At 30.8% G+C, this 25,801-nt stretch overlaps 1 protein-coding gene across 7 annotated transcripts in view; it reads right to left on the minus strand.

Moving 5' to 3' along the window:
• LOC145291914 (nuclear distribution protein nudE homolog 1-like) overlaps window positions 1-25,801 on the minus strand; it is a 165,578-nt gene that overhangs the window by 5,152 nt on the left and 134,625 nt on the right. Inside the window, exons 9-10 of one of the 7 annotated variants that reach the window (XR_013869491.1) lie at window positions 15,060-15,092; window positions 5,110-5,265 (exon numbers count right to left, since the gene is read on the minus strand). The exons of 1 other annotated variant lie outside the window; for it this stretch is intronic. Coding sequence is in view for 3 of the 6 variants with exons in the window: in XM_080137754.1 (XP_079993880.1) it covers window positions 5,231-5,265; window positions 11,223-11,281 (94 nt within the window). In the remaining 3 variants the exon portion in view is untranslated. Of the gene's footprint in view, window positions 1-5,109; window positions 5,266-11,222; window positions 11,282-14,957; window positions 15,093-25,801 lie in introns of those variants that run through there. 5 more of the 7 variants (XM_080137754.1, XR_013869492.1, XR_013869493.1 and 2 more) reach the window with 5 other exon arrangements.

A 25,801-nucleotide genomic window follows, 5' to 3' on the forward strand; every position in this document is an offset into this window, starting at 1 on the left:
AGGAAAGAAACGCACTTGAGAGGCGGGGATACATAAAGTCCCAAATCAATAAATGGCTTCAGCTCAATAGATTATCAGTAAAATGAATTTGAGCTTTCATATATGCACTTTTTATTCATATTTAAAACTTTTTATTCATATTTAAAACTTTTTATTCATATTTAAAACTTTTTATTCATATTTAAAACTTGCTTCAGAAAAAAAAATGATTTATGCATATTCTTTGCTGTATGTCTTTCTGAAAGTGATTATTAGTTATGGGATAATTCCAATATTTTTTCCCTCAAGTCTAATAAAATTACTGATTTTATTCTAAATTCTTGATTCCAATTCTAAAATTGCTTAAAAAGTAGAATGCGTGTGGGTGGGGGGATTCAGCAAATAGTTCTCATCAACTTTTAAATGTAAAAATAATTTTATTTGACATACTTATTAACAATTACCGTTTGTTTTGTATTCAAGATATTTTTTATATTCTTTTTGTGAGATTTTAATCGATACTTTTCACATTTTTTTTTTCTCTTTATCCATCATTCGTGGTCTTTACCTGTAATATTTTACCTGATGCCATTTTTACATAAATTTGTTATGATCAACAAATTTAGTTTTACTTGTTTAAAATCAAGTAAATATTTATCATCGGTATCATCAATAAAAAAATTAAGTTTTAAACAAACAAAAAAAAAATTAAATTAAAGGAATCATTTCTGGGATCAAAAATTAATCTAAAAAATTTTCAAATTCCAATACCCTCAAAAGTTCCGATTTTCTAATTCTGATTAATTGTGTAAACACTACTGATTATTATTCAGGTTTCAATTGACAATTTGTTCTTGTTAATTCCCGGAGAATTCTCCTCATGTGTAATTCTTTGTTTCTTTCTAAGTTGAAAATTTATCAGGCAAACATTTAAAGACTATATTTACTCTTAGTTGTTTGCAAGAAACTTGGGTAAAAACATGGCAGAGATATAATCAGACATTTTACTTCTGTGACCAACAAACAAACATGGCATACATTTAAAACGCATGATTTATTTAAGTTAGTTGAATGTTAGTGGACATACTCATTTTTATGGTTACAATTATCATTCAACCATTCAAAATCGATCATGTGTTGAGTAAAAGCTGCTTTTGTTGGTTTAATTTGGTTTGGATTTAGAGATTAGTCTTAGTAAAAAAAATGTATCGGAAGGAAAGCAGGATTATTCTCCTTGGAGTTGATTCTTGCATTTAGTCAGTCAATTGGAAAGGCCAATCCTGTAAGGTGTTGGTTTTGCATTTAGAATTTATACCCAGGAAATCAACAAGGAGGTAATCTAATATTGTAGTCTATTTTCCTCCTTAAGAGGATAGAGTTAGATACAAGATCGGTTTTTAATGTAAGAGAAAACCCAGTTCCTCAAAAAAAAAAAAAAAAAAAAAAAAAAGGAGGGGAGCATTCTATATTGGAACAAAATTTTAAATTGCCTCAGTCTAGAAAGATTTTTCACTGAATCAGTGGAAGAAAAAAAAATGTATAGTATCAGAACAGATACATTTTGCTCCTTGCCAAAAGACCAAGGAATTTTAATTATTTATGTGGAGTTAAAAAGCTGATTTTATTGTTGCTGTTTCATTAACCCAAGGGCGATAATTCATACTTGACAGTCAATTAGAATGGCATTTAAAAGAATGTGATAATTTTTAAATGTTCATAAGATTATTCATTCCATTCATTATCAGATTATTGATTAGGTTTTATTATTCTCTCACTTGTATCGTGAATTATAAGTTCTTACATGTAAATTATCCACAATTATCTTTTTATTCAGCTAAAGAGACGTTGCTAGCCTGTCTGCTCTATCGTTATTTTCATAGCAAGTGTTCATCCGAGCTCCAATCTATGGTTCCCACCCCCTTGCCAAACTTTCACGAAAAACACTTGTCTAGCTAAAACCACTATCAATAAATACCCCCACTCCTTATCTGTGCCTAAACATAAATGTAGATTCCTAGAACAAAGCTGTTTTCTGTTTTCTTAGAACTGTACACATGTGGAACTCTGTCTGCTTTCCAGCTGACTACAATATGACTGTCTTCAAATCCAACGTAAACAAGTTCTTGAAGTGTCTTCTTATGCATTCAATTTACCAAATTTCCACCACCAACGATTACAACACTGTCCTAATGACTACTGTCGACTCATTAATCCTTATCTTTGAGTAGCCTCCAGACTCTGATAAGAAGCGATTCCTTTGTAAAGAAAAAAAATTAAAATATTATATAATATAGATTAAAAGTATTTCACGTTTTTGTTTAACATATTTCATTTTCTAACCTATTGAATAATGAATTATAATTTAGATATTCAAGTTATTTTTTTGTTTTCATTTTTCTCACCAATAGTCATAACCATAATTAGGAGGATAACAACGCAGACTGATAATTTGCGTGCACCGAATTTGAATCCTAATCCAGTTCCATAATATCACTTTCACTTAAGGATGCTGGCAACCTTCACATGGTCCCGCCTGCAAGAATGCCAACAACAGAATCAAGCTGATCAACAGTCATACCATGCTGACTCGTACGAATTTACCTGCATGAGAAGCGTTCCAAAAGTAATACCTTCTATTTTTATTCACCTGAATGGATCAGAGGGGGATTTCAAATTGCATTGTTATAACTGAGCTTATGCAATCATGACTTGAAAGTTTCATCTCTCTGTTGTAGATATTGAAAGTATGAGACTAAGAAAGCATCCCGTCATGGACATGTATCAGAAGCAGATAGGTGTCATTGAATTCCTGGCAAAAGTTCATTGAGAATGGTGGTGATTATGTAGAAAAATAAATTCTGGAGCACAAAAGGTCGCTCATTTTAATGCTTGTCTCCGCAGCTCTATAATATTTTAGTTTTTAAGTTAAAAAAAATAGGAGGCCTTACTTTTGGAACGATTCTAATAAAATTGTGTTACCAATTCTCATGTGAATTTCTCATGCCTACGTAACTCGCACTTTTTTTTCATTATTAATCTATTTTTTTAATAAAAATAAATATGCAATAGCAAAACAAACTTTCTAAAAATTCTATTTTCCCAAAAAATAGTTGAAATGAGGTAAAAATTCACTGCATAAAAAATAGTTGAAATGAGGTAAAAATTCACTACATAAAAAATAGTTGAAATGAGGTAAAAATTCACTGCATAAAAAAATAGTTGAAATGAGGTAAAAATTCACTGCATAAAAAATAGTTGAAATGAGGTAAAAATTCACTACATAAAAAATAGTTGAAATGAGGTAAAAATTCACTGCATAAAAAATAGTTGAAATGAGGTAAAAATTCACTACATAAAAAATAGTTGAAATGAGGTAAAAATTCACTACATAAAAAATAGTTGAAATGAGGTAAAAATTCACTACATAAAAAATAGTTGAAATGAGGTAAAAATTCACTACATAAAAAATAGTTGAAATGAGGTAAAAATTCACTGCATAAAAAATAGTTGAAATGAGGTAAAAATTCACTACATAAAAAATAGTTGAAATGAGGTAAAAATTCACTACATAAAAAATAGTTGAAATGAGGTAAAAATTCACTGCATAAAAAATAGTTGAAATGAGGTAAAAATTCACTACATAAAAAATAGTTGAAATGAGGTAAAAATTCACTGCATAAAAAATAGTTGAAATGAGGTAAAAATTCACTGCATAAAAATAGTTGAAATGAGGTAAAAATTCACTACATAATAGTTGAAATGAGGTAAAAATTCACTACATAAAAAATAGTTGAAATGAGGTAAAAATTCACTGCATAAAAAATAGTTGAAATGAGGTAAAAATTCACTACATAAAAAATAATTGAAATGAGGTAAAAATTCACTACATAAAAAATAGTTGAAATGAGGTAAAAATTCACGACATAAAAAATAGTTGAAATGAGGTAAAAATTCACTACATAAAAAATAGTTGAAATGAGGTAAAAATTCACTACATAAAAAAGTTGAAATGAGGTAAAAATTCACTGCATAAAGAGAACATGCCTAATTAGTATTCATTATTTTCTTACTCGTGCAAAACAAAAAAATGTGGTCAGTTTCCTCTTCCATATATTTGTCACTTAATCAGTTCTCTCTCTCCTTTGGTACTTGTAGTTCTTAACTTTTCATTGTCTACTTATTTAACGTTTATTTTTATGTACAGATTTCAAACCTGAACTAATTAAATAATCATTATGGTTTGCGAGATACAGCTGCTGGGTCCAAAGGTGAGTAATGTGAACTATATTTAATTTAGTTTCAGTCAAAGGGAGTAAAAGGGGGGGGTGAAAAATCAACTCCGATTTTAACAAAATTTCAACAAATATTGAACAAATATTTGCAAATTTTCACTTTCTAGGAGTTTTTTTTTTTTACAGGGGTTTTAGAGGGCATAACACGAGCATAATCTCTCCATTTGAAAATTCAAATATTTTAGATTTTCACTGAATTTAATTCAGAGAAATTAGATATCAATTCAGCTAGATTCTGTGAATCTAAATTTCTTCTTAAGACTCCTTAAGATTTAAATTTTAAATATTTTCTAAAATCAAAATCATAAGTGTTATTAAAATTGAAATAACGATTTCACACATAAGGTTTAGCATGATTATATATTTATTTTAATCTTTGTTAAGGGGAACACAAAAGTACTACAAAACTGTTCTGTCCCTAGAATTAATTTTACCTATTATGGGACGGGTATCCTTCTCATTATTAATAAAATTCGAGATTTAAAAAAATAAAAATAAAGAAAATAATTAATGCTGGGTAGGCAATAACTAAGCATAAATAAATTATACATTCATTGGTGAAAAGAAATTTGGTCGGGGTTGCATTTTCAGAAGAGCTCCTACAGATGAGCCAACACTGATCAGATCATTTCAAAGAGGAATAAAAACAGTTTGGTGAGTTTGGTGAATACGGGAGATAGCAAGCCATGCACCAGCACGACAAAAAAGCAACCAACTGTAAAAAAAAAAAAAAAATGCGCAATCACAATTGTTAAAAAAAAAATTTTTTTAATCAAAGCAGACAAATGCAAGCAGCATTAGAAGCAGAATTTCTCAGCGATAAAACAATGTCACCTACACATTTTTTTTTTGTAAATACGATTGAATATAATTTTTTTTTTTTTTTTTTTTTTTTTTTTTTTTTTTAGATTTTGTGTTTTTGTTACAAGACGGTCGCCGAAATTAAGCCGATGTGACATTCACCAGAATTTCATTTGAGGAAATTTGAATCCGTCTAAAGAAAAAAATATTATTTCAGAAAAAAGTCGAGAAAGAATAACATTTAATGTTTTAAATTTTAGAATTAGGCAAAATGCTGTTAGAAACCATGAAGAATGCAAATATCCTTTTTATTAAAAATTATTTTTTATCTTAGTCAAATTTAAAATTTTTTAATCCAGACAAAACATTTTCCAGCAACCATTGGCCTTGAAGTTCTGTATAAAAAAAGATGTTTCATCACAGTTTTATACTGTTTATTAATATGGAAATTACTCGCCTCTGATGTAGGATATGTACTTCTTCGTAGTTTCTAACAACATTTTGCGAAAAGTTTCTAATTTAAATCCTAACAGATGTTTCAAAAGAATATTTTCATTTTCACTATATTTAATATTTTTTGGAATATTATAAATGAAATTTATGCGGACATTTAGGAAATTGACTCCCACCTCTAAATTCCACAATTTACACTTTCTTCTTTTTTAACATTAATCTCATCGATTACAAACTTAATTTTCAGATTAAAAAAAAATAAACTTTTTATGACTTATCGTCAGGGATCAGTTTTCAATTATAATGTTCTACTAAATTGAACTCATACTTTGTGACCATCACCAAGAAAAATATTGAGACCCTCACGCAACCGGTGTTTATTCCAGTCTAAAAAAAAAATAAATTAAAAAACATTTTTTAAATGGAGGTTAGGATAAAGTTTTACTTTCTTTCAACCTCAATAACTTTTACAGGTTTTCAAGTATGCTGTAAATGAATATCACAACAATTTCCTATTTTAGCATCAGAAAAAAATTTTCTAAAAATATTTAATTCAACGAAATTATATACAAAGTTTAATTGTATAACAAAAAAAAATGTTTTCTAGGAATTATAAGTAAAAATATCTGACAATTCAACGGATCTAACTTTACTGCAATACATTTTCTGTAAAATTTTGCAAAAGGTCCATTCTTGGAGTGGACATTTTCTTATAGTTAGGATTCTTTCAAGCAAGACGATGTGAATGAAATACATTAGATAGATGTGAGAAAGAGGGGGGGGGGTAAGAAAGTTCCCTTCCTAACCACTTTTTCTTTTTTAGACGAGAATAAACACCAGTCACATGAGAGTTACAATATTTTTTTCAATGATGGTCACAAAGTGTTCAATTTAGTATAACGTTATAATTGAAAACTGACCACAACGATAAAAGTCATAAAAATTTTTTGTTCAATTTTTTTTTTAATCTGAAAGTTTGTAATCAATAAGAATCACATAAAAAAAGAAAATGCAAATTGTGGAATTTAGAGGTGGGCGTCAATTTCCTAAACGTCTGCTGAAATTTATTTTTAGAAACTCCAATGTTAGTCATAAGTTATTTTCATGAGTTACTTGCTTTATGATCAAATTGTAGTTGCTATTGCTCATGTTTATTTGTTGACTGCATTTTCGTCTAACGTGGTCTCCAGCCTTCTTCAAGGTTTTCAACATACATGATGTTTTCACATATTCAACACAGTTGACTATTTGAGGTTTCTGTGTGATACTTTGAACTGCATCCCCACTTCACCCCCAGCAATGATTTGAGAAAATTAAGAAGTAATTGACAATACAAAATGAGGAGGAACTAAGTAAATGCCAATAAAAAAAAAAAAACAGGCAATTAAGCTATACAGAATTTTTCGCATTTCATTTTCATGAAGATTCGTCAGGTTAATGCATGGAATTGATGTGACCACACGTTTATATAAGATGGACTCTCCCGTAGATTTCGACATATGAGCTTCCACCACAATTAAGTTGTTCGGAAAATCACACAAATGATTTGTTTATAGTGGTGAAGGCTTTGTGTAGAACCAACCACACTTTTTGGTATTAATGCTAACCTTTGTCGGTACAAATGACTGCCAGAGGACAGAGTATGTAGTAGACTGCAGGTTTTTACATCAGAGTTTCCTTCTCCTAGATGCATGTCTTAACAAAGACTGGGGATGCATCTCTTCCAGTGAATTAATACGCCCCCAGATACCAATCTGGAAATTTCTATGACTTGGCACGGTACATACAGCGCCTAGCCTTCCCAAATCATCACCCATCTGGCCAGCCTCAACGTTGCTTAACTTCAATGATCTGGCAAGAACCGGCATGTCAATGTGATATATGGCATGCATATATATATACATATATACACACACACAAGCTTGCTATACATTCTATCTATATAAATAAAACAGTAGATGTATGTATATGTGAATATTTAACTGATAAACTCTTAAATGACTGATCACATAAGACTAAACTTAACAGGAAGTAATTGTCATACACCAAGGATGGTTTAGAATGAGTTAACTCTTTGTTTGGATCGATGAATAACGCATACAGAAATATGTCGGCAAATTCAAATACAAAATGTTCATTTCAACTTGCCGACATATTTCTGTTACTTTTGCACATGTGCAAATTCATTCATAGTTTGAAGTAATTTAATCTTAAATTGTTCTTCTGCTCAAATGGCAGGAAATGCAGCTAGTTTCACTTTCGATTCTAGCTGATGGCACCCAAGTCATTTTTTTTTTAAACTTGAAATCAGTACTATATATTAGGTACAATATAATATTCAATAGGGAATTAGCTCTGTAATAATACAAAATCTGCATGAATTAAAATATATTTAAGTGTATTTTATGACCGGGCAAGGCCCCCCACCCCACCTTTATTTTATAGAAACATGTGATCACATCTATTCCACGAATTAGCCTCAAAAGTCCTTACGAGGATAAAATGCAAAAAATTCTGAGTAGCTTAATTGCCATATATATTTTCATAGCTTACTACCTATCCCTACTCATAGTTAGCACTATTGAAGTAAATATTTTAAATCAATACGTAAAATATTCTATCTCTTTACATATACATAGATTTATTGGGGTTTTTTTTTGTTTGTTTTTTAGTGATATTAACAGCTTCAAAACACTTATTTTTTCTCCTCCCTCCGCTACCTTAGTGCTTTTTATAGAGCTATAAACTTTTTGTTATTTATTTTTTTGTTATATATATATATATATATATATATATATATATATATATATATATATATATATATATATATATTCATTGAGAAAGACCAAAGGATCGGTCGAAAATTATGTTCTTGTAAAAAAGTTTTAATTTTTTTCATAAAAACAAATTAAGTTATAAACTTTTATACTTTTAATATTTCTTTTTACATTTTCATATATATATACGAGTCGCTCCTTATTTTTCTATGAGACATTTTTATTTATTTTTTTTTAATATTACATGCATAAAAGGTATACCCATGGACATGTATGTTTCTAGTTCTCAGCCATCATCAGCATAGGTTAAGATCGAACTCATGACATTCACAGTTTGGCGTTCTACCAATGAGCTACAATGACTCACCACTTGAATGCAGTCTTTTACTGCTTTTAAATTTAAGATTTATTGTTCTACTTTTAGCAATGTGTGTATATATATATATATGTATATATATATCATGTATTCACCCAGTCACAAAAGTAAAACTGCCTGAAAAATCACTTTCAAATATTTGGGGGAATAGAAAATCAAATAACAAGTCAGACAACTTCAATCTATTTCCATGATGAGATGCTGCCATTTGTTTTCTTTCATTTTTCCTAACTTTCCAACTTGAGACGTCTTTTTTCTTATTTCTTTACTGATTCAAACATTATATGAATATGAACAAACACTGGCGCAGGATATTTTTTCCTTCCTTTCATTTTTGATGGAGGGTGTATAGTCAACAATTTTGGGTGGATGGAGGGTAAATAGTCAACAATTTTGTTTACTGGAAACAACATCACGTGAATGAAGAATACAGCTGAAGGAGGCTGGTGGGTACATCACTCAAAATATAGTCAAAATACATCTGATACTTTAAAAAGAATAGTTCAAAGAAACAAAAAGCAAATTATAAAAACGAATTCAATGAAATTGTAATTCAGTTTTTAAGAAGTTTCCAAAAAAAGACACTGAATTAATAGAAATGAAAAATGTTGAAAGTAATGAAGAAAATGGCGACGGAATGCTTTATGTGGTGACAAGTATTTTGCAAGTGAAACCGAGATAAAGAATGGTCCATGATGGGAAATAGCAGGTGGAGTACATTCTTAGAGTATCAAATTAATGAAACTTAATTTTCTGTTTGTTTCTTGTTTAAATTATTTTTAACATTTTATGAAATAAAATGGCAAAGTAAAAAAATATTAAATAATTGAAATTTTGGTGCAATTGCATATTTTCTAAGACAAGCTGTTTTGAAAGTAAGCAGTGTACCATAATCGGAAAACCCCAACAAAAATGTAGGTCAACACATTAGAATATCTGAAAACTGGTTATTTTCACTGAAATATGCAAATTTCAAAAAATTTTGGTGCTTCTATATTATAATGATGAAAAAATATTGAATAGTAACATATCCAAAAATTATGGAAAACAGTAAGGTAGAAAATTATTAATGAAAAACAGTTTTCCATAAAGTTTAATGATGAAATAAAATTTGCTCAACATTTTGAATTACGTTCATTATGTTACATCAGCAGGAGAACTTAATTATCTCCCCTACCACTTATCTTTTTATAGTAATCTAACATAGTTGTTTCGCTTCATTTCACAAATATCTTTTTTCATTTTCTACCTTATCGTTTTCCGTGATTTTTGGATATGTTACTATTTGAGGCATGACAATTAACTAGGTACCATTTATTTCATTTGAAATTCAATAATTTTTCATGATTATAATATAGAAGCACCAAAAATTTTTTTGTTGTAAATATAATTTTTGGAAAAATAAATCAACTGTTTATTTACAAAAATAATCCTAAAAGTAACTTAAATTTTTTTTAATAAATTAAAATAAATGGAAAAGAAAATGAATGTTCAACATTGTTAAAAAAAGTATTAATTTTTCACATATAAATTAAATGTCAACAAAAAGAAAATGGTGGATCTATTCAAAAGCATAAAATATATAATAAAAACGGATCTTGTAGATAATATTACCAAAAAAAAAAAAAAAAAATGATTAGGCTACATCATTTAGTGCAGACGACTTCCAAAACAGGAAATCGCTTGTCTTGGTAAATACACAAATTTTTATTAACATAAAATTGAATTTTTTTTTTTTTTTTTTTTTTTTTCAAACTTTTCATGGAGATTTGCTTGAATGTACAACATTTTGTTCAGCATATTCATCTCATCATGAATTTTGTTTCCAATTGTTGAACTTTGGTCAGCCAACTTGATATCTTTCGAAAGTTGTATTGCTAAGAATGTACTCAGTCACCAGAGTAAGGAGGTTGAATAGTTTTATCACGGATGTTTGACACAATATAACAATTTAAATAACACACACAGGATACAAACTGTTAATATAATGTGAAAAGAAATAAAAAATAAAAAAAATAAGGTAACACTCTTTTTACAAAAATTAAAATGGACAAGAGTCTTGGAACATTAACAATAAAGTAATTTTTTGTGCATACTGTTATAAATACCAGTTTCCATTTCTTTTTTAATTTTTATATTAAAAAAAAAAAAAAATTTCCCAAAAATGTTTTCTAATATAAAAAAATATACATGAAGATACTTAAAGAAATTTGTTTAATATCTTCATATAATTTTTGAATATTAAAAAAATTAAAACATAAAAATTTAATAAATCTTTTTTTTGTGTGCATACAATTAAACATACCAGTTTCCACTTTTTATTAATTTTTTTTTTTTTTAATCAAAAAAGTTTTTTAATAATATTAAAAAAAAAAAAAAAACTATATGAAGATATTCAAAAAATAATAATTTTTTTTTTAAATAAATATTTTTTTTTGTGTGCATACATTTGTAAATACCAGTGTTGGTGTATGAAAAATAAACAGTGAAGAAACAATCTATTTGGAAAAGGAAAAATAAATGAAGAAAAAAAAAACAGCTCACCAATACTTCCTTTCCATTGTTTTCTGTCTGTGAATGTGCTGGCATTGAGTAATTGCTGCCTGCAGGTAGCAACAACAAAACTCAAGACATGCGGCAACAACAACAGGTTGAACATGAACAATATTGACGCACAACATCTATCACTACACAAATTCCGTGATGTAATACACACTTACCACATTAAAGAGAACAAAAGAAGAAAATGAAAAATTAAACCATTCTTCTATTTCATGCACGTAACCGACTGAGATTGGTCATTCCAAAAAGACAATTGACGAAACCAAAAGAAAACCTAACTAAAAAAATAAAACACATAACGTCCAGTTTTCTTGCTTGGTTTAATTGCTACCAACACAAATGACTTTCTACCAACTAAAGATAGAACAGCTTGGCCAAAATAAATGGTGATATGCAACGAAATTGACAAAAAACGGCTGATTTTAGCATCACAATACATAGAAAAGGTAACTTAAATATACAAGAAACGTAAAATATTAATTTGTAAAGATTTTAAATTTTAGAACTTTTACAAGAAAAACAAAAATAATGAAAGCACAAAATTACTTTATAGAATAAATTATTTTCAAGCTTGGCCAGTACCACATGGGTGACCATTTAGGACTTCCAGGTGCTATATGTGCTCTCCGCTTATCTCAGCATTGTTTCCAGTCGTCCTGGACGACTTCTTGCCACTGGACTCGAGCAGTGCCGATTCAGGAGAGGTGTGGTTGGAGATTGCGCAACCCTTGCCACACAATTACACGCGCAGCTGCTCCTACAGAGAGTATCCTTTGTCTCTCACAATGAACAGAGGCATCGAATATTCTCAAAATTTCTAAAAAATTTTTAACAAGATTAAACCTGATGCAAAGCTAAAGTCTGCAAGAGATCTAGGTTGCATTTTATGGGGGAGGGATAATGGAATTCAGAGACAATTTTTTTTTTTCCCGGCCAACTTCCCCTCTCTGCAAGAAACTTTTTACTGTATTTCACTTGTACTTATTAGGATTATTAACCTGGCCGGGTTGACCGAAATTCCTTACGAGTAAATACTACATCTATGACGATTGCAGATTTGTAACACAAATGTACAATAGGTATAAATTTTTATCAACACAGATTGTGGACTGAGTTTGCCAGTTTCCAATCATCATCACTATCTTAATCATCAGCAGCAGCAGCACACACACACATATATATATATATATATATATAAATAACGCTAAATATTATTAAACTCTTATCCACATATATGTTTCATCATATTCTGGGAATCATCAGTGTGGAGGATGATTGCTCTGCTGGTCATACGATTCAGAACCCTTAGACCCAAATCAGTATTTCAATTTTGTTCTGAACGAATGATAATTATGGAAAAAAATAATCCAACGTTAGAAAAATTGTTTATATATTTAACATTTGAAGTAAAACATAAAAGTCAATATATGAAAATATGTATTGCATCTATGAAAAGAATATATCTTTTTTTAACAAAGAAATAGAGGTTAGAATTCAATATATTTGGTGCGTTTATGACATGGAATGTTTGGTCTTTTTTTAAATTAATATCAACCGTATGTATAAAGTTTTATTGGGAATGCAGCATAACTAATCTTGATTTAAATTCAAGTTCTGTTTTGTTAGTATTAGTTTGCTAATTTCGCGTCATAGGCGCACCACATATTTTTAAATATTCACTTCTATGTTTTTCTTTAAATACGATGTCTTAAGTCTTGAAATATGAAACATGTTCGTTTTTTTTTCTATTTTCACTTTATCTCGTGTGTGTGTATATATATATATATATGGAGAGAGAGAGAGCTTCAGAATTAAATATCCATAAGTATTTTAAACTCTAAATAATGATAATCTCCAAATTTCTATTTAACTAGAAGACTGATTAGTTTAAATTCTTTATGTAATATACTGACGGTATCATTGCTTCCCTCCCCCCATCCCACCCCGGAAAAGAAAAGTGCCGGACATACAGTTCAACAACACAACAGTTAGAAGCAAAATATATAAATAGCTTATGCGATGTGATATAAATGATATTTGTCATTTTATGGTATTTGATGAGGATTTAATGTCAAATTAAATAAAAGTTACTCATGAAACTGTCCTCGTTGGGTTTTATGTCATGTCAACTCTCGCAGAGTTATTTTACGCTGAAAATTATTTATGTACAATTGATTTATAGATAATTTTGAATTTGAAGAGATTTTTGTTTGATAAAGCATCCATCCTTCCCAAATGATCACGTAGGTCATCAGTTATTACAAATGCTATAAAATATAAAGTTTGAAATAAGCATCAGACCTAAGAGGCTTCGAGATTAGAAAGGAACTTTATTTATTATAGCACGTATTTGTCTTTATGCTTGTCTGTCTTTCTGTGAATAAAAACAAGTTAAAAAAAATGAATTGCACACTTTCTCTAGAGAGAGTTTCTCCATATGCTTGGGAACACAATTTTCGTCCAGTTTCAAATTCAACAGCTGTTCCCTTGCGTCAATGCATATGTGAATTAGCAGGCTAAGTTCATGCTAAAGGCATTTTCAGGACTGTATCCTTTTTTTATAGAGAAGGATCATTGTCGTTCCACATACAGCCGTTGGTACTTCTAAATAGTTACCCATCTCATACTGACTAGGCTCAATGTTGCTTAACTTTGGTGATTTAATGAGAACCGGTGTGTCTCCTTGATTATGCCATCTCTCGTTAATTTCTATTACTTGGATTCTTACGACTACCATTCTCATCTTTAGTGTTATTTGCACATTTCAGTTATTGTAACTTGTGATCTTCAGGTATATCTTGTCGAACTCTAGAATCTGCATGCAATTTCGAATGGAACCCTTCATTTAATCCACGAGGTAGCATGCTCTTGTTCTGTCAAAATTTTGAGTGTTGACTGCACTGAGGATTAAACCTTCAACCTCCAAAAAAGGTGAACTTTTACAACTGAATTTTGTTTAGTACTTTATCCACTACACCATGAGTTGTTGCGGACAACATTCAAAATACAATTGCAAATTACTCAAAACTTCTATCCAACCATGGCCGATAGAACAAGAGCATGCTTATCCTGTGAATTAAATAAAGGTCTCCATTCAAAATTCTTTGCAGATTCCTAGTCCAACAAGATACACCTGAAGAAGGTTGGAGGTTACATCAGCCAAAACATTGTAAAAAATAACACTCAAGATGAGAACAGTAGTCCAAATAATACAAATAATCCTCATCTAAAAGATTCAGAGACGTTACAGTTAATTGTTTTAAAGCAGTATGATCCCCCACCGTAACAACAGGACTGGTGCCCCCCCCCCTTCTGCCTTAAGGACTTGTGGGTAACATTGCAAACTACAGAGAGAGAAAGAGGCATATAAGACGTGGTGATTAAAGGAGAGGGTTACGTGCGGCCCGCTGGGAGAGGGAAGTGTTAGGGTGTGCGCATTTGTTCCTACCTGTCATAATGTAAAGCGTATGTTTTGTTTATTCATGAAGCAAGCTTAAGCGACCTGCCGTGTGGTATTTCTGTTTGTGTCGTTGGTCCTGTATGTCCAGCAGTTGCTACGGCGGCGAGTGTTGGCAGTAACCAGGCGAGCCGTACAGTTCATTAACTCAGGGTATCTATTCACCACATCAAATAACATTTTCTGAAGAGCCTCGATGCATTTTTTATCAGGATGATAAGCAGGGGACACTAGTAAGTGGACAGCAAGTGATGACCTACCAAATGACACAAACAAGGACACAATGATTAGACTTCAGAGAGGCCAACACAAAAACGACAGAGGACGACGCAGAGTTGAGAGAAATACAGCCATGATCCTACCCTCTACATCCGCCATGATGGCTAAGCACAGACCTGTGGGAGAATGAGCAAATATAACACAATCACAGATGAGAGTTGGCAAAGAGTGTCAATAATATATATGCACAGAAACAGTGCTTATTTAGAAGAAACCTCATTTTGAAAAACTAAATTGCAGAAAAATTTTTATGATATACCCATCACAGAAGAAAGATATATTCCAAAAATCATAAATTGATCAAGTAGTGTTTTTTTAAACAAGGAAAATCAAAATTTATGACTTTTAGCAATTAATGTAAAATTGTTAGCATTACAAAGCAGACCTCAAGTTTGAATTATTGTGGAAATCTGCCCTTATTTTTTTATTTTTAAGTTGGCAACACAAGACAGTCCCTTCTTATTTATAAAAATTTGATTTTCTGGTCAAAAATAAAACATCTTTGTTCCATTATGGGTACCTACATCAAATTTTTTTTTTTTTAAATTTTTCTGTATTTTTGTTTAGAAAATAAGTTTCTAAATAAGCACCATGGAAACTAATAAATACATAAAGGACAGAAAATAACATTGAAGAGCCAAAGTAAAGGGGACTTAACTCTGATACCAAATTAAACAATTCCCATAAGCAAAATATGAAGACGAATATTAAATTATATTAAAAAGATTTTCAAAAGAAAAATTAACAAAATTGTGTAAATGAAAAAAGTGACTAAAAAAATGAACAAATGGTTATTTAATACGTCAGAATAATAATGTTTTCTTTGGTTTAAGAGCAAAAATCTATTATACTAGTAATAAACTGTACATTATTATTATTATTTTTTTTTTTTCTTTTTTGCTTGTCACCGTGCACATTGGATGGCATCACAAAAAAGCAAATAATGAAAAGGGAGAAGGGAAAAGGACAAGTGAGGGATGGGTAGAAGGAGAAATGTGGGATGGTAAATGAATGGGAAGAAGAGAAAGACGAATGCAAGAGGAGAAAGCGGGGAGGTATGGAAAAAGAAAAGAAAAATAAACTCCTGTCCAGAATCCCCCTCCTCCCATATTTAAAGAAAACAAAATGGAAAATCTGTATAATGAATGTACCTGCGGTAAAACAAAATATCCAATTCCAAAAATTACATAAATTGTCCAAGTCGTTTTATTTTTATAAAGAAAATCATTTTTAGATGATTAATGAGATTTTGTAAACGTTACAACATCTCACAAGTTTGAATTATTGAGTTATCTCCCTTTGTTTATTTCTAGGTTGTTTTCAAAATGGTGAACAAAATAGCCACTCTTTTGCTACTCATAGAATTTGATTTTCTTATTTAAAAATAAAATTATTTGATTAATTTATGTGACTTTTGGAATATGATATTTTTGTTTTGTCATGGGTTTGTACATCTTACAGAATTTTATTTTTGTTTTTTAATATGGGAGAATTTTGGACAAGAACCAAAATATATTATTTTGTAACCCGTCGAAATTTTAAAGGTGTTTAAAAGCATTGAGACTCTAAAATACTAAAAGTCATTACCGACTTTAAAATTCTTAGCAAATCTGCACAAAAGTTTTGAAGCTTTTTTGTATTCAATAATTGAATAAAGATTAAAACATTAATGTAACAAAATCATTTACAATTTTTTAATAATTTGGTTCAATTCATAATTTAATAATAAAAAATGTACCATTAAAAAAATACCATAATTAAATTTAACAAAATAAATTAGTATAAAAAAAAAAAAGATAGTGGTCACTGGGACAACAGCATAGTAATCGTTAGTGGTAGAAATCTGGTGTAATTTAAATATTTAAGGGGACAACTCCAACTTGTTTACATTGGACTTGAAGACAGCCTTGTCAGCTGGAAAGCAAGCCAACAAAACACAGGTTTCTAGAAGAAAAGTTTTGTTCATAGAATTTGTGATTAGATCTAAGCACAGATAAAGTCGTGAAAATTGTTGTCATAGCTAGAAGAGTGTTTTTTGTGAAAGTTTGGCAGGTGGGCAGGGGATAGATTGAAGCTCAGACGAGCACTTGCCATGAAAATAATGATAGAGTAGAGAGGTTTGTAACATCTCTTCTCTGGGAAAGAGGTTGCAGGGAAGAGAAAAGGGCATCACTTACTAGATTTCGAGCCAGTTTTGAACCCTTTCAAGGTAGAATATAGTGCTCCGAGCAGCTCCTACCCAGATATAGCAACAAGTACTCCATCCTATGATTGCATCAGCAGTGAGATATCTACTGGAGTGTTAGAATGATCCAACCATTTTCCCAGCAATTTTGGCAATAGATTTGATGTATGTCTTCAATTTCAAACTATGAGTGAAGGTCAGTCCCAAAAGCTTGTCAAGATATGGTGCTTCTCCAAGACGAGAGCCATTCATTTCAATAGAGGCCTGATGAGGGTCAGAGCAATTGTGACGAAAAGAGAGGAACTTGGTCTTAGATACATTAAAATTAATCAGCCATCTTTTCCCCCATTGCACCACATGCTCATAGTTGGAAGAGAGAGAATCAGAAATCTTGGTAATTTCTAGACTTTGAAGTGTTGCCATAGACAATAGTGTTGACTGTATAAATGTCTGCGGATGATCTAAAAAATGTGATTTGGGAGATCATCGACACAAATCAAGAAGAGAGTTCAGCCCAAGATAGAACTCTGAGAGATGTCAGCATTGATATTATGAGTTTTTGATTTCTGCCCATCAACTACTTTTTGAAATAAAAAGGCAAAACAAAAAGAAAAATACTCCCAAGAAATGCCAGCTAGCTACACCTAGCTTATTAAAAAAAAAAATATGCCAATATTTATTCATTTTTACACTTTGCGATTTAAAAGCAATTTTAAAGTCTTTAAACTGAAAGTTAGACACAAGATAGTTTTGAATGCAAGCAGCAAAAAAGAAAAAGCGGGGGGGGGGGGGTCACTGAATGGGACAAAGATTAAAATTGTCCTAATCAAGAAAGACTTTTCAACATTTGTTCATAATTGCCCCCTCCCCTATGAACAAACAAAAATAAAGAAAAATCTTTGATGTACATACTCGTGACAAAGAAAATATCATATACCAAAAATCAGATAAATTGATCAAGTAGTTCTATTTTTAAATAAAATAATTTTTAAGTGAATTTGAGTCTTTCCAATACTTCCCTCTTCCCATATTAAGAATGGTTTTCTAAAATCTTGCAAAAGTTTGATCATTTGAAATTATCTCCCATGTCCTGCAAAAATGGCACTGAGAGCTCATCAGCTGTTTAGCAATAAAACTTTTTTTTTTTTAAAATAAAACTATTTGATCAATGTACGTGATTTTTGGTGTATGATATTTTGTCACAGATACATACATAATAAAGATTTCATTTTTGGTCATATTTTTGGGGGGTAGGGGTATGGATTTGCACTGATTTCTCCTCTACAAACAGAACCAATACTACACTCTGATCTCAGTCAAGGAACAGATAGAAATTTATGTATTTATGCAGAATATGACCATGCTATTTTATAGATGGAATTTTCATAGTTCGTATTCATTTTTTACCGTACCTTTTGTTTATTAAATTGTTAGATGAAAGTGCAGATTATAAGAATGGGTTCCTAAATAATCATCTTAGCACATATTCTGCATAAGTAATGAAATTAATTTCTAGCTTGAGTTAAATATCAAGTATTGGAGTCGATTTGTAATCGTAAACCAAAGGCAAGCATTTACTTTCTGACGTGACCCTGTTCAATCAAGAACCAATAAATTTCATTAACATTTGTTTTTACCATCGATAAAGAAAATTTGAAAGATACATAGCAAATTAAAAAATAAAAAACTATGGAGTTGTTTAACTTATAAATCTCATTTGGTTAATGTTTCAAATGTGTGACATTTTATTTTTTTTATGTATACATTGTCACAATTATAATTATATTAATCGAAATTTACAAAATTTAGTGAAATTGAGAGACAATAAAGAAAAGAATAACTTTAAAACATATCAAATTGACAAGAAAGGAAATTGGAAAGAAAAAATTTATATCGATTTTTTTTTTCCAATCTTTCTTTCTAAATACAAGCACAAAAACCATAAGAGTTCAAATTAGTTAAAATTCTATTAAAAAATTTTTTTTTTTCTTTTGTACAATTAATCCCTTATTAAATCTAATGTTGATGAAAAAAAAATCATTTGGGTCTGCTAATAAAATTAGCACTTTTTAAATGACATATATTTCTAATAAATTTTTAGAAGTAAAATCAAAGTCCAAATGAAAAAAAAAAAACTTTAAACAGCTGAGTTAGATCTGATCTTACCTCCTATCATGTAAGATCAAAATGTCCAATTTAAAAAATTTCATGGTTCAACATTTTGTAAAAATAAGTTGATAATTTCATTGTACAGGGTTTTTTGAACTAGAAAACCGATTTAATTAACATAAAATTGAAGTTTTAGATATGTCACTACATCTATAAATTAGCTTTCAGTTTGAAATAAGATCTTTGGCACTGTGTCATGCTCCAGCTTGGAATTACATCTTTGGTCATCTGTCATGCTTAAGTTTTAAATAACATTTTTTGATGTTCTGTCAAACTTTAATTTAAAATAACACTTTCAATGCTCTGTCATGCTTTAAATAAAATTATGAGATGTACCCATATATTTTTATTAAAATTTATTAGTTTGCATCACATTTAAGGTTGAAATAGTTTTTACAACAAGCATATCTTGCTATCTATTATTATTATTTTTTTTTTAAATTATACCTAACTAGATATTTTGATTTAAAAATGTCAAAGATGTACTAATAAAAAACAAAATAGTGTTTTTTAAATGAGCTAGATATTCAAATTTACACTTGTGATATTATGTGCAATAGAGATTATTATGTTAATATACTGAACACATTTTTACACAAATTACAAAGAGAATTTGTAGTAATATTCATGAGTAGTCCACATAAACCAAATACATAATATTTATAAATAGATGGGGTCCAAAAAACAGTTTTCAATCTAATATATCCCACTTTGTCAACTAAGCTCTAACCCCTGCTCCATCATTGCAATGTTGCATCTCTGTGCCTGTTTTACAAATATTTTAATGGAATGTGCTCTGATGAACTCATTACACTTGTGCCCCCTCGACATATATCGCCGAAAAATCCACTTAGCAACAAAATCTCACCCCTTTACTGTTGAGGTCCCTAAATACCAGAAAGCTTTCTATTCTAATAGTTTCTTCCTTCGAACAACTAGACTTTAGAATTCCCTTCGAGTTATCTGCTTCCCTGTACTGATATGCAGAAGTTTAAATGTAACATAAACTAACATCTTGTTAATCTTTCCTAGGCATCGTCCCAAATAGTAGCCCCTTACGTCCAAGTGGTGATATGATTTGTTAAGGGTGAACGCGAGTAAAAAAAAAAAAACTGGAGGAATTGATCATTTTTATGAAATGGTTTTTCATAAAATATTACTGGCATAGTCATAATTTTAGAGAATTTTTAAGAAAGTTCTACATTTTCTCTACATTTTCAACAGAAACATAAAAATTGAGATTTTATTCATTTTGGCGTGCAATTACATGTAAATAATGTGAAAAATTTAAGGATATTTTAGAGTTTGGAATTAAGTTCACTTTATATAACGTACAATAATCATCCACTTCCTGACCAAAAACTGAAAATGATCAACAAGTCATTGACCACACAGCCTAGAGTAGAACTAGTAACCATTTTCTTTTTTTGTATTTCCAAAATGCTAGACATTTTGGAAATACAAAAAAAATAATTTAAATTGATCAAGTACTTTTATTTTCATCAAGAAAATCATTTTTAAGTGATTAATGGGAATTTGTAGGCATTACAAGAAAAATCTTACAAGTTTGAATTGTCTCCCTTGCTATCAGACTTTACAAAATGGCAGCAAAAGACAGATGATCCTCAGCTATAAAATTGAATTTTCTTATTTAAAAATAAAACTACTGGGATCAATTGATATGATATTTGGAATATATTTTCTTTCCATTATGGGTGTGTGTATATATATATATATATATATATATATATGGGGGAATTGTGGATATTCTTCCAATATTTCATATATTTTACTTTTAAATATTTGCTTTACTGAATCGACATAACTAGGTTTTTAAAAAATTATTAAATTAGTTATTACGTTCACATCATAATAGCAATAAAAAATGCTCTACTGTTAGTAAGTTATTAAAATCAAAGTTAGATTTAAGTTTCATTTTAGCATTTCTCTATGGAGCCAGGCTTAAAATGCACCAATTCAACACCTTTGAATTTACTAATTTTTGTTAAAAAAAAAAAAATGCATTAATATTTTTCTGCTTCAGACATGTAATAAAGAATCATTTTTTTTTTTTTTTTTTTTTTACAAGGTGGTCGCCACTTATCAAGGCCTGGAAGCTACTCAGGGATAAGGGTTATTGTAAGTACAGTACGTTAGTGTGGAGATTTAATAAAGTGTCTACTTAAGGGGGTGGTTCATCAGGATTTTGTTTACGTTCGACTCGAAGACATCGAGGTTGTAGTCAGGTGGGAAGCAGGCAGATGGAAAAGAGTTCCACAGGCGTGCAGTTCATGGAATCTACGTTTTGATTTAGGCATAGATAAAGAGTGGGGAAAGTTTTTGACAGTGGATTCAGCTAGACGAGTATTTTTCGTAAAAGATTGGCGAGGGAGGGGACCAGAGATTGGAGTTCAGAAGAGCACCTGCCATGGAAATAACGATAAAACAAAGATAGGCTTGCAATGTCTCTTCTGTGGGAGAGAGGTTGCAGGAAAGAGAAAAGAGCATCCCCCACTAAGCCATAAAGTCTATTTTGTACTCTGTTAAGGCAGGATAGGCTGTTTTTAGCAGCTCCTGCCCAGATATGGCAACAGTATTCCATCCTTAGACGTACTTGGCTTTTATATAGATAGAAAATTGCATCTGTAGTGAGATATCTTCTGGAGCGGTAGAAGGATCCCACCATCTTCCCAGCGACCTTGGCAACAGACTTGATGTACATGTTCCATCTCAGATCAGGAGTAAAGGTCAAGCCCAGAAGCTTGTCAAAACATGGAGCTTCTCCTAGATGAGAGCCTTCCATTTCAATTATGCCAGATGGTGATCAGAGCGTTGATGATGTAAAGATAGGATTTGGTTTTAGATGCATTAAAAGATAACCATCCACGTCTTCCACCACTGAACCACGCGCTCCAGATCAAAGGAGAGAGAATTAGAGAGAGCTTTGCCATTTACAGCCTTTGATGTGTTGCCGTAGATAGTCGTGTCATCAGCATAGATGTCAACGAATAATTTAAGTATGTGTTTAGGGAGATCATTGATGTAGATAAGGAAGAGAGTTGGGCCTAGGATGGACCCTTGAGGGAATCCATTAATACTGCAGGCCTCTGATTTTTGTCCATCAACCACTACTCTTATGAGCCTATCAGAGAGAAATGATTTAATGATAGAGAGAACATTTCCAGTTATACTGTAGCTGGAAATCTTGTGCAGTAGGCCTTTATGCCATACCTTGTCGAAAGCCTTTGATATGTCAAGAGCAATTGTCCTAAAAAGGAAGCCTTTGTCAAGAGATTCACTAATCCTATGAGATATAACCGTTAGCACATCTGCGGTAGATCTTGCAGAACGGAAACCATATTGCGTGTCACTAAGGTTATTTCTGCTGAGGTGATTGACTATTTCTCTATTTAATATGGATTCGAGCAACTTACTCATGACACACAGGAGACTTATTGGTCTGTACTGAGAGAGAGATGACTTATCACCTGAGTTCTTAAATACAGGGCATACTGATGAGGTTTTCCGGGTGTTGGAAAGCACTTCTCTTTAAGGCAATACTTAAATAGTTTCGTAAATATGGGAGCAAGTTCTGGTTGAAGCTTTTTTAACACTATAATTGGGATGCCGTCAGGGCCAGTTGCTTTACTGGAATCAAGGTTCTTGATTAGCTTGGCAACCTCATGCACAGATATTTGTATGTTACCTAGCGTGTTCTGTGTTATAGGAGGAAATATGGGGAGTTGATGGTCTTCGTCGCATAGGGTAGAATTAGCTGTAAAGTTCTTTGCAAATAGTTTGGCCTTGTCTGAAGCTGACAAAATGACCTCTGGTTCATTGATAATGGTTGGGATAGAACGCACACTTCTGTTCAGGATCCTATTTGTTATTTGCCAAAACTGGTGGGAACCAAGCCGCTGATCAGCTACTTTGGATTTAACAGACTGGGCATATAGCTGTCTTGCATTTTTTATTACTCTTTTACAGTGGTTGCTGGCGTTCCTGAAAGCAACTTTAGTCTCAGTGCATCTATTACGTTGGTAGCTATGGAAAAAGTGCATGATGGCAGCGGCATATTCTGGGGAGAACCATGGCTGGCTGGCTGGCTGGTAGATTTTTGTTGGAATTTTAAATGGTATGAATCTGTCTATGGCTACAATTAACCATTCGGTGAGGTCTGATACTATAGAGGACACATCCTTTTTAAACATGGAATTACTTTCTTTGAAACATTAGTGTACTAATGTTTTCTGGAATATTTAATAACCGATAATGTTTTAATATATGACGCTTTATTTGTTTTCTTCTTTAATTTAATGTTTACACAACAGCATCTGGCAAGCCCAATTCAGCTTGTGGGCCATAGATTGGCGATCCATGCCATAATTAACCAGATCACATCAGTAAGTCAATAAAATGTCTTGAAAAAAGTGACAAACACAAAAGAGCAAAATTGAAGGATGTTTTTTACTTCCACACAAAACTATAAAGTGGAAGCTTCATTGAGAATGCACGACTCATTTCAATACAGCTGTGCAACGATGGATAAGAGTTTGTGGCAATTGTACAGTTTAAGCAAGACATTAAAAAATGAAAATATCAAAAAAAAGTTTAAATTATACGTATCCGTTATGGAATGAAGTTCTCCAAAAAATAAAAAATTCACTTAATTTCATCAAGTAGTTTTTGTTTTACAGCGAAAAAACAATTTGTTATGATAGCGAGCAAAAGGTTCAATTTTTAGGAAGAAAAGCTAGAAATAAAGATGTAACTTTTGTTAAATAAGCCAAACAAAAGTTGCATGTAACTTTTGTTTGGCTTATTCACCCCCATTGTTTTCTTGTAAAACTATGCCACTTAAAGGGACAGTCCGAATCTTAAAAAAAAACATCCCTTGGTTGGAATATCTGAGTTAGCAGGTGAATGTTCGTCACCCAGTAGGATGCCAGGTTTCCTTTGTTCTATTGTTTTGTTTTTTTTTTTCTTTTTTGCCAAATTAATTTTTCTATAGGTTTTTGGAAGGTGAATTTAATTCTTATAATATTGTTTGGTCATTAGATTATCAATTGGATAACATTATAATTAAAAATTGATATTCAAAGTTTTAAGATGTAAAAATAAATTTGATTATATTAACTAAATTAAATTTTACTTTTAAATATTGCAAATCACACGTTTTCATATCTATACACACCCACAATATCTGATGAGGTAATTGCATAGAAATTTAATAAATTATTTTGAAAGTAGTTTGTATTTAACAGGTAGTCATCGTACATTTTTTTCAACGATATGTTCACATATTTCTAGAAGATGTTGGAATATTCATTTTTGTTGTTTATATATAATATTTAAAGTTACAACTCTCTCCACAAAGTTTCATGTCTACAGGAGACAACATGGAGACATAAAATCTGATTTAATGTTGAATGTGCGAGTGAATCATAAAAATCATAAAAAAAAAAAAGTTTGAATAAATATCATTTCAGTAACCTTTAAAATGTATTTTTTCTAATTGTTTGGTTGGTTGTTTTTTTTTTTTTTTCTTTTGTTTTTTTTACAGCATATCAACCCTTTTCAGGTCATTTAATGCCAAATCCAGTTATTTTGAAGAAAATCTTTTTAATAGAATATATATTTGTTTTTCAAGTCGGTTTCTATTTAACCCATAGTTGAGACCCTAACAGGTACTACCACTCTGAGTCAGAATGGACCTGGAAGCAATGGCAATTAAAGGGTGGCTCCACACTCCCCAAAGCCCGTAAGCTGGGGCCTCACCATCGGATATAGTTTAAGGTCATATCTAGGACCTTTTTTTTCTAAACTAAAAGACAGATATATATATATATATATATATATATATATATATATATATATATATATAAATAAAATAAATGAGTTTAAAGATAAATCCTTTATATAGAGACCTATCAAAGTATATGAAACTCAACACTTGAGGATAGAACACATCATAATTATAAATTCAAGACAAAGTAAGTACAGGTATAAATATATTTGTCAGTTCAATAAGGAAAAAACATTATATAAACAAAGGTTATAGAAGCTCTTTATATCATGGCATTTTGAAGCCTAATGCTTCTCATCAGAATAGGAAAAAGGAGCCAGGTTACATGTACATATGTAACCTAGCTATTTTGTTTATATGATGTTTTTCCTTATTGAACTGACAAATATATCTATGCCTATATTTATTTTATCGAATATATATATATATATACATACATATATATATATATATATATATATATATATATATTACAGTCAGCACATTAGCTTTAGATCTCACAAGATGGAAACCATATGGCTTATCAAGGTTGTTACTGTGAGATGATTGATAACTTCTCTATCATAGATTCAAGCAGCTTACTCATGACTCACCAAAGACTGATTGGTCTATACTGAGCAAAGAGTTTGGCTTTGTTGAATGTTGATTCAGATCCATTGATGATG

This window comes from Euprymna scolopes, chromosome 13 (genome assembly GCF_053919585.1).
Source record: "Euprymna scolopes isolate OS-2025 chromosome 13, ASM5391958v1, whole genome shotgun sequence".
Taxonomy (NCBI): Eukaryota; Metazoa; Mollusca; class Cephalopoda; order Sepiida; family Sepiolidae; genus Euprymna; species Euprymna scolopes.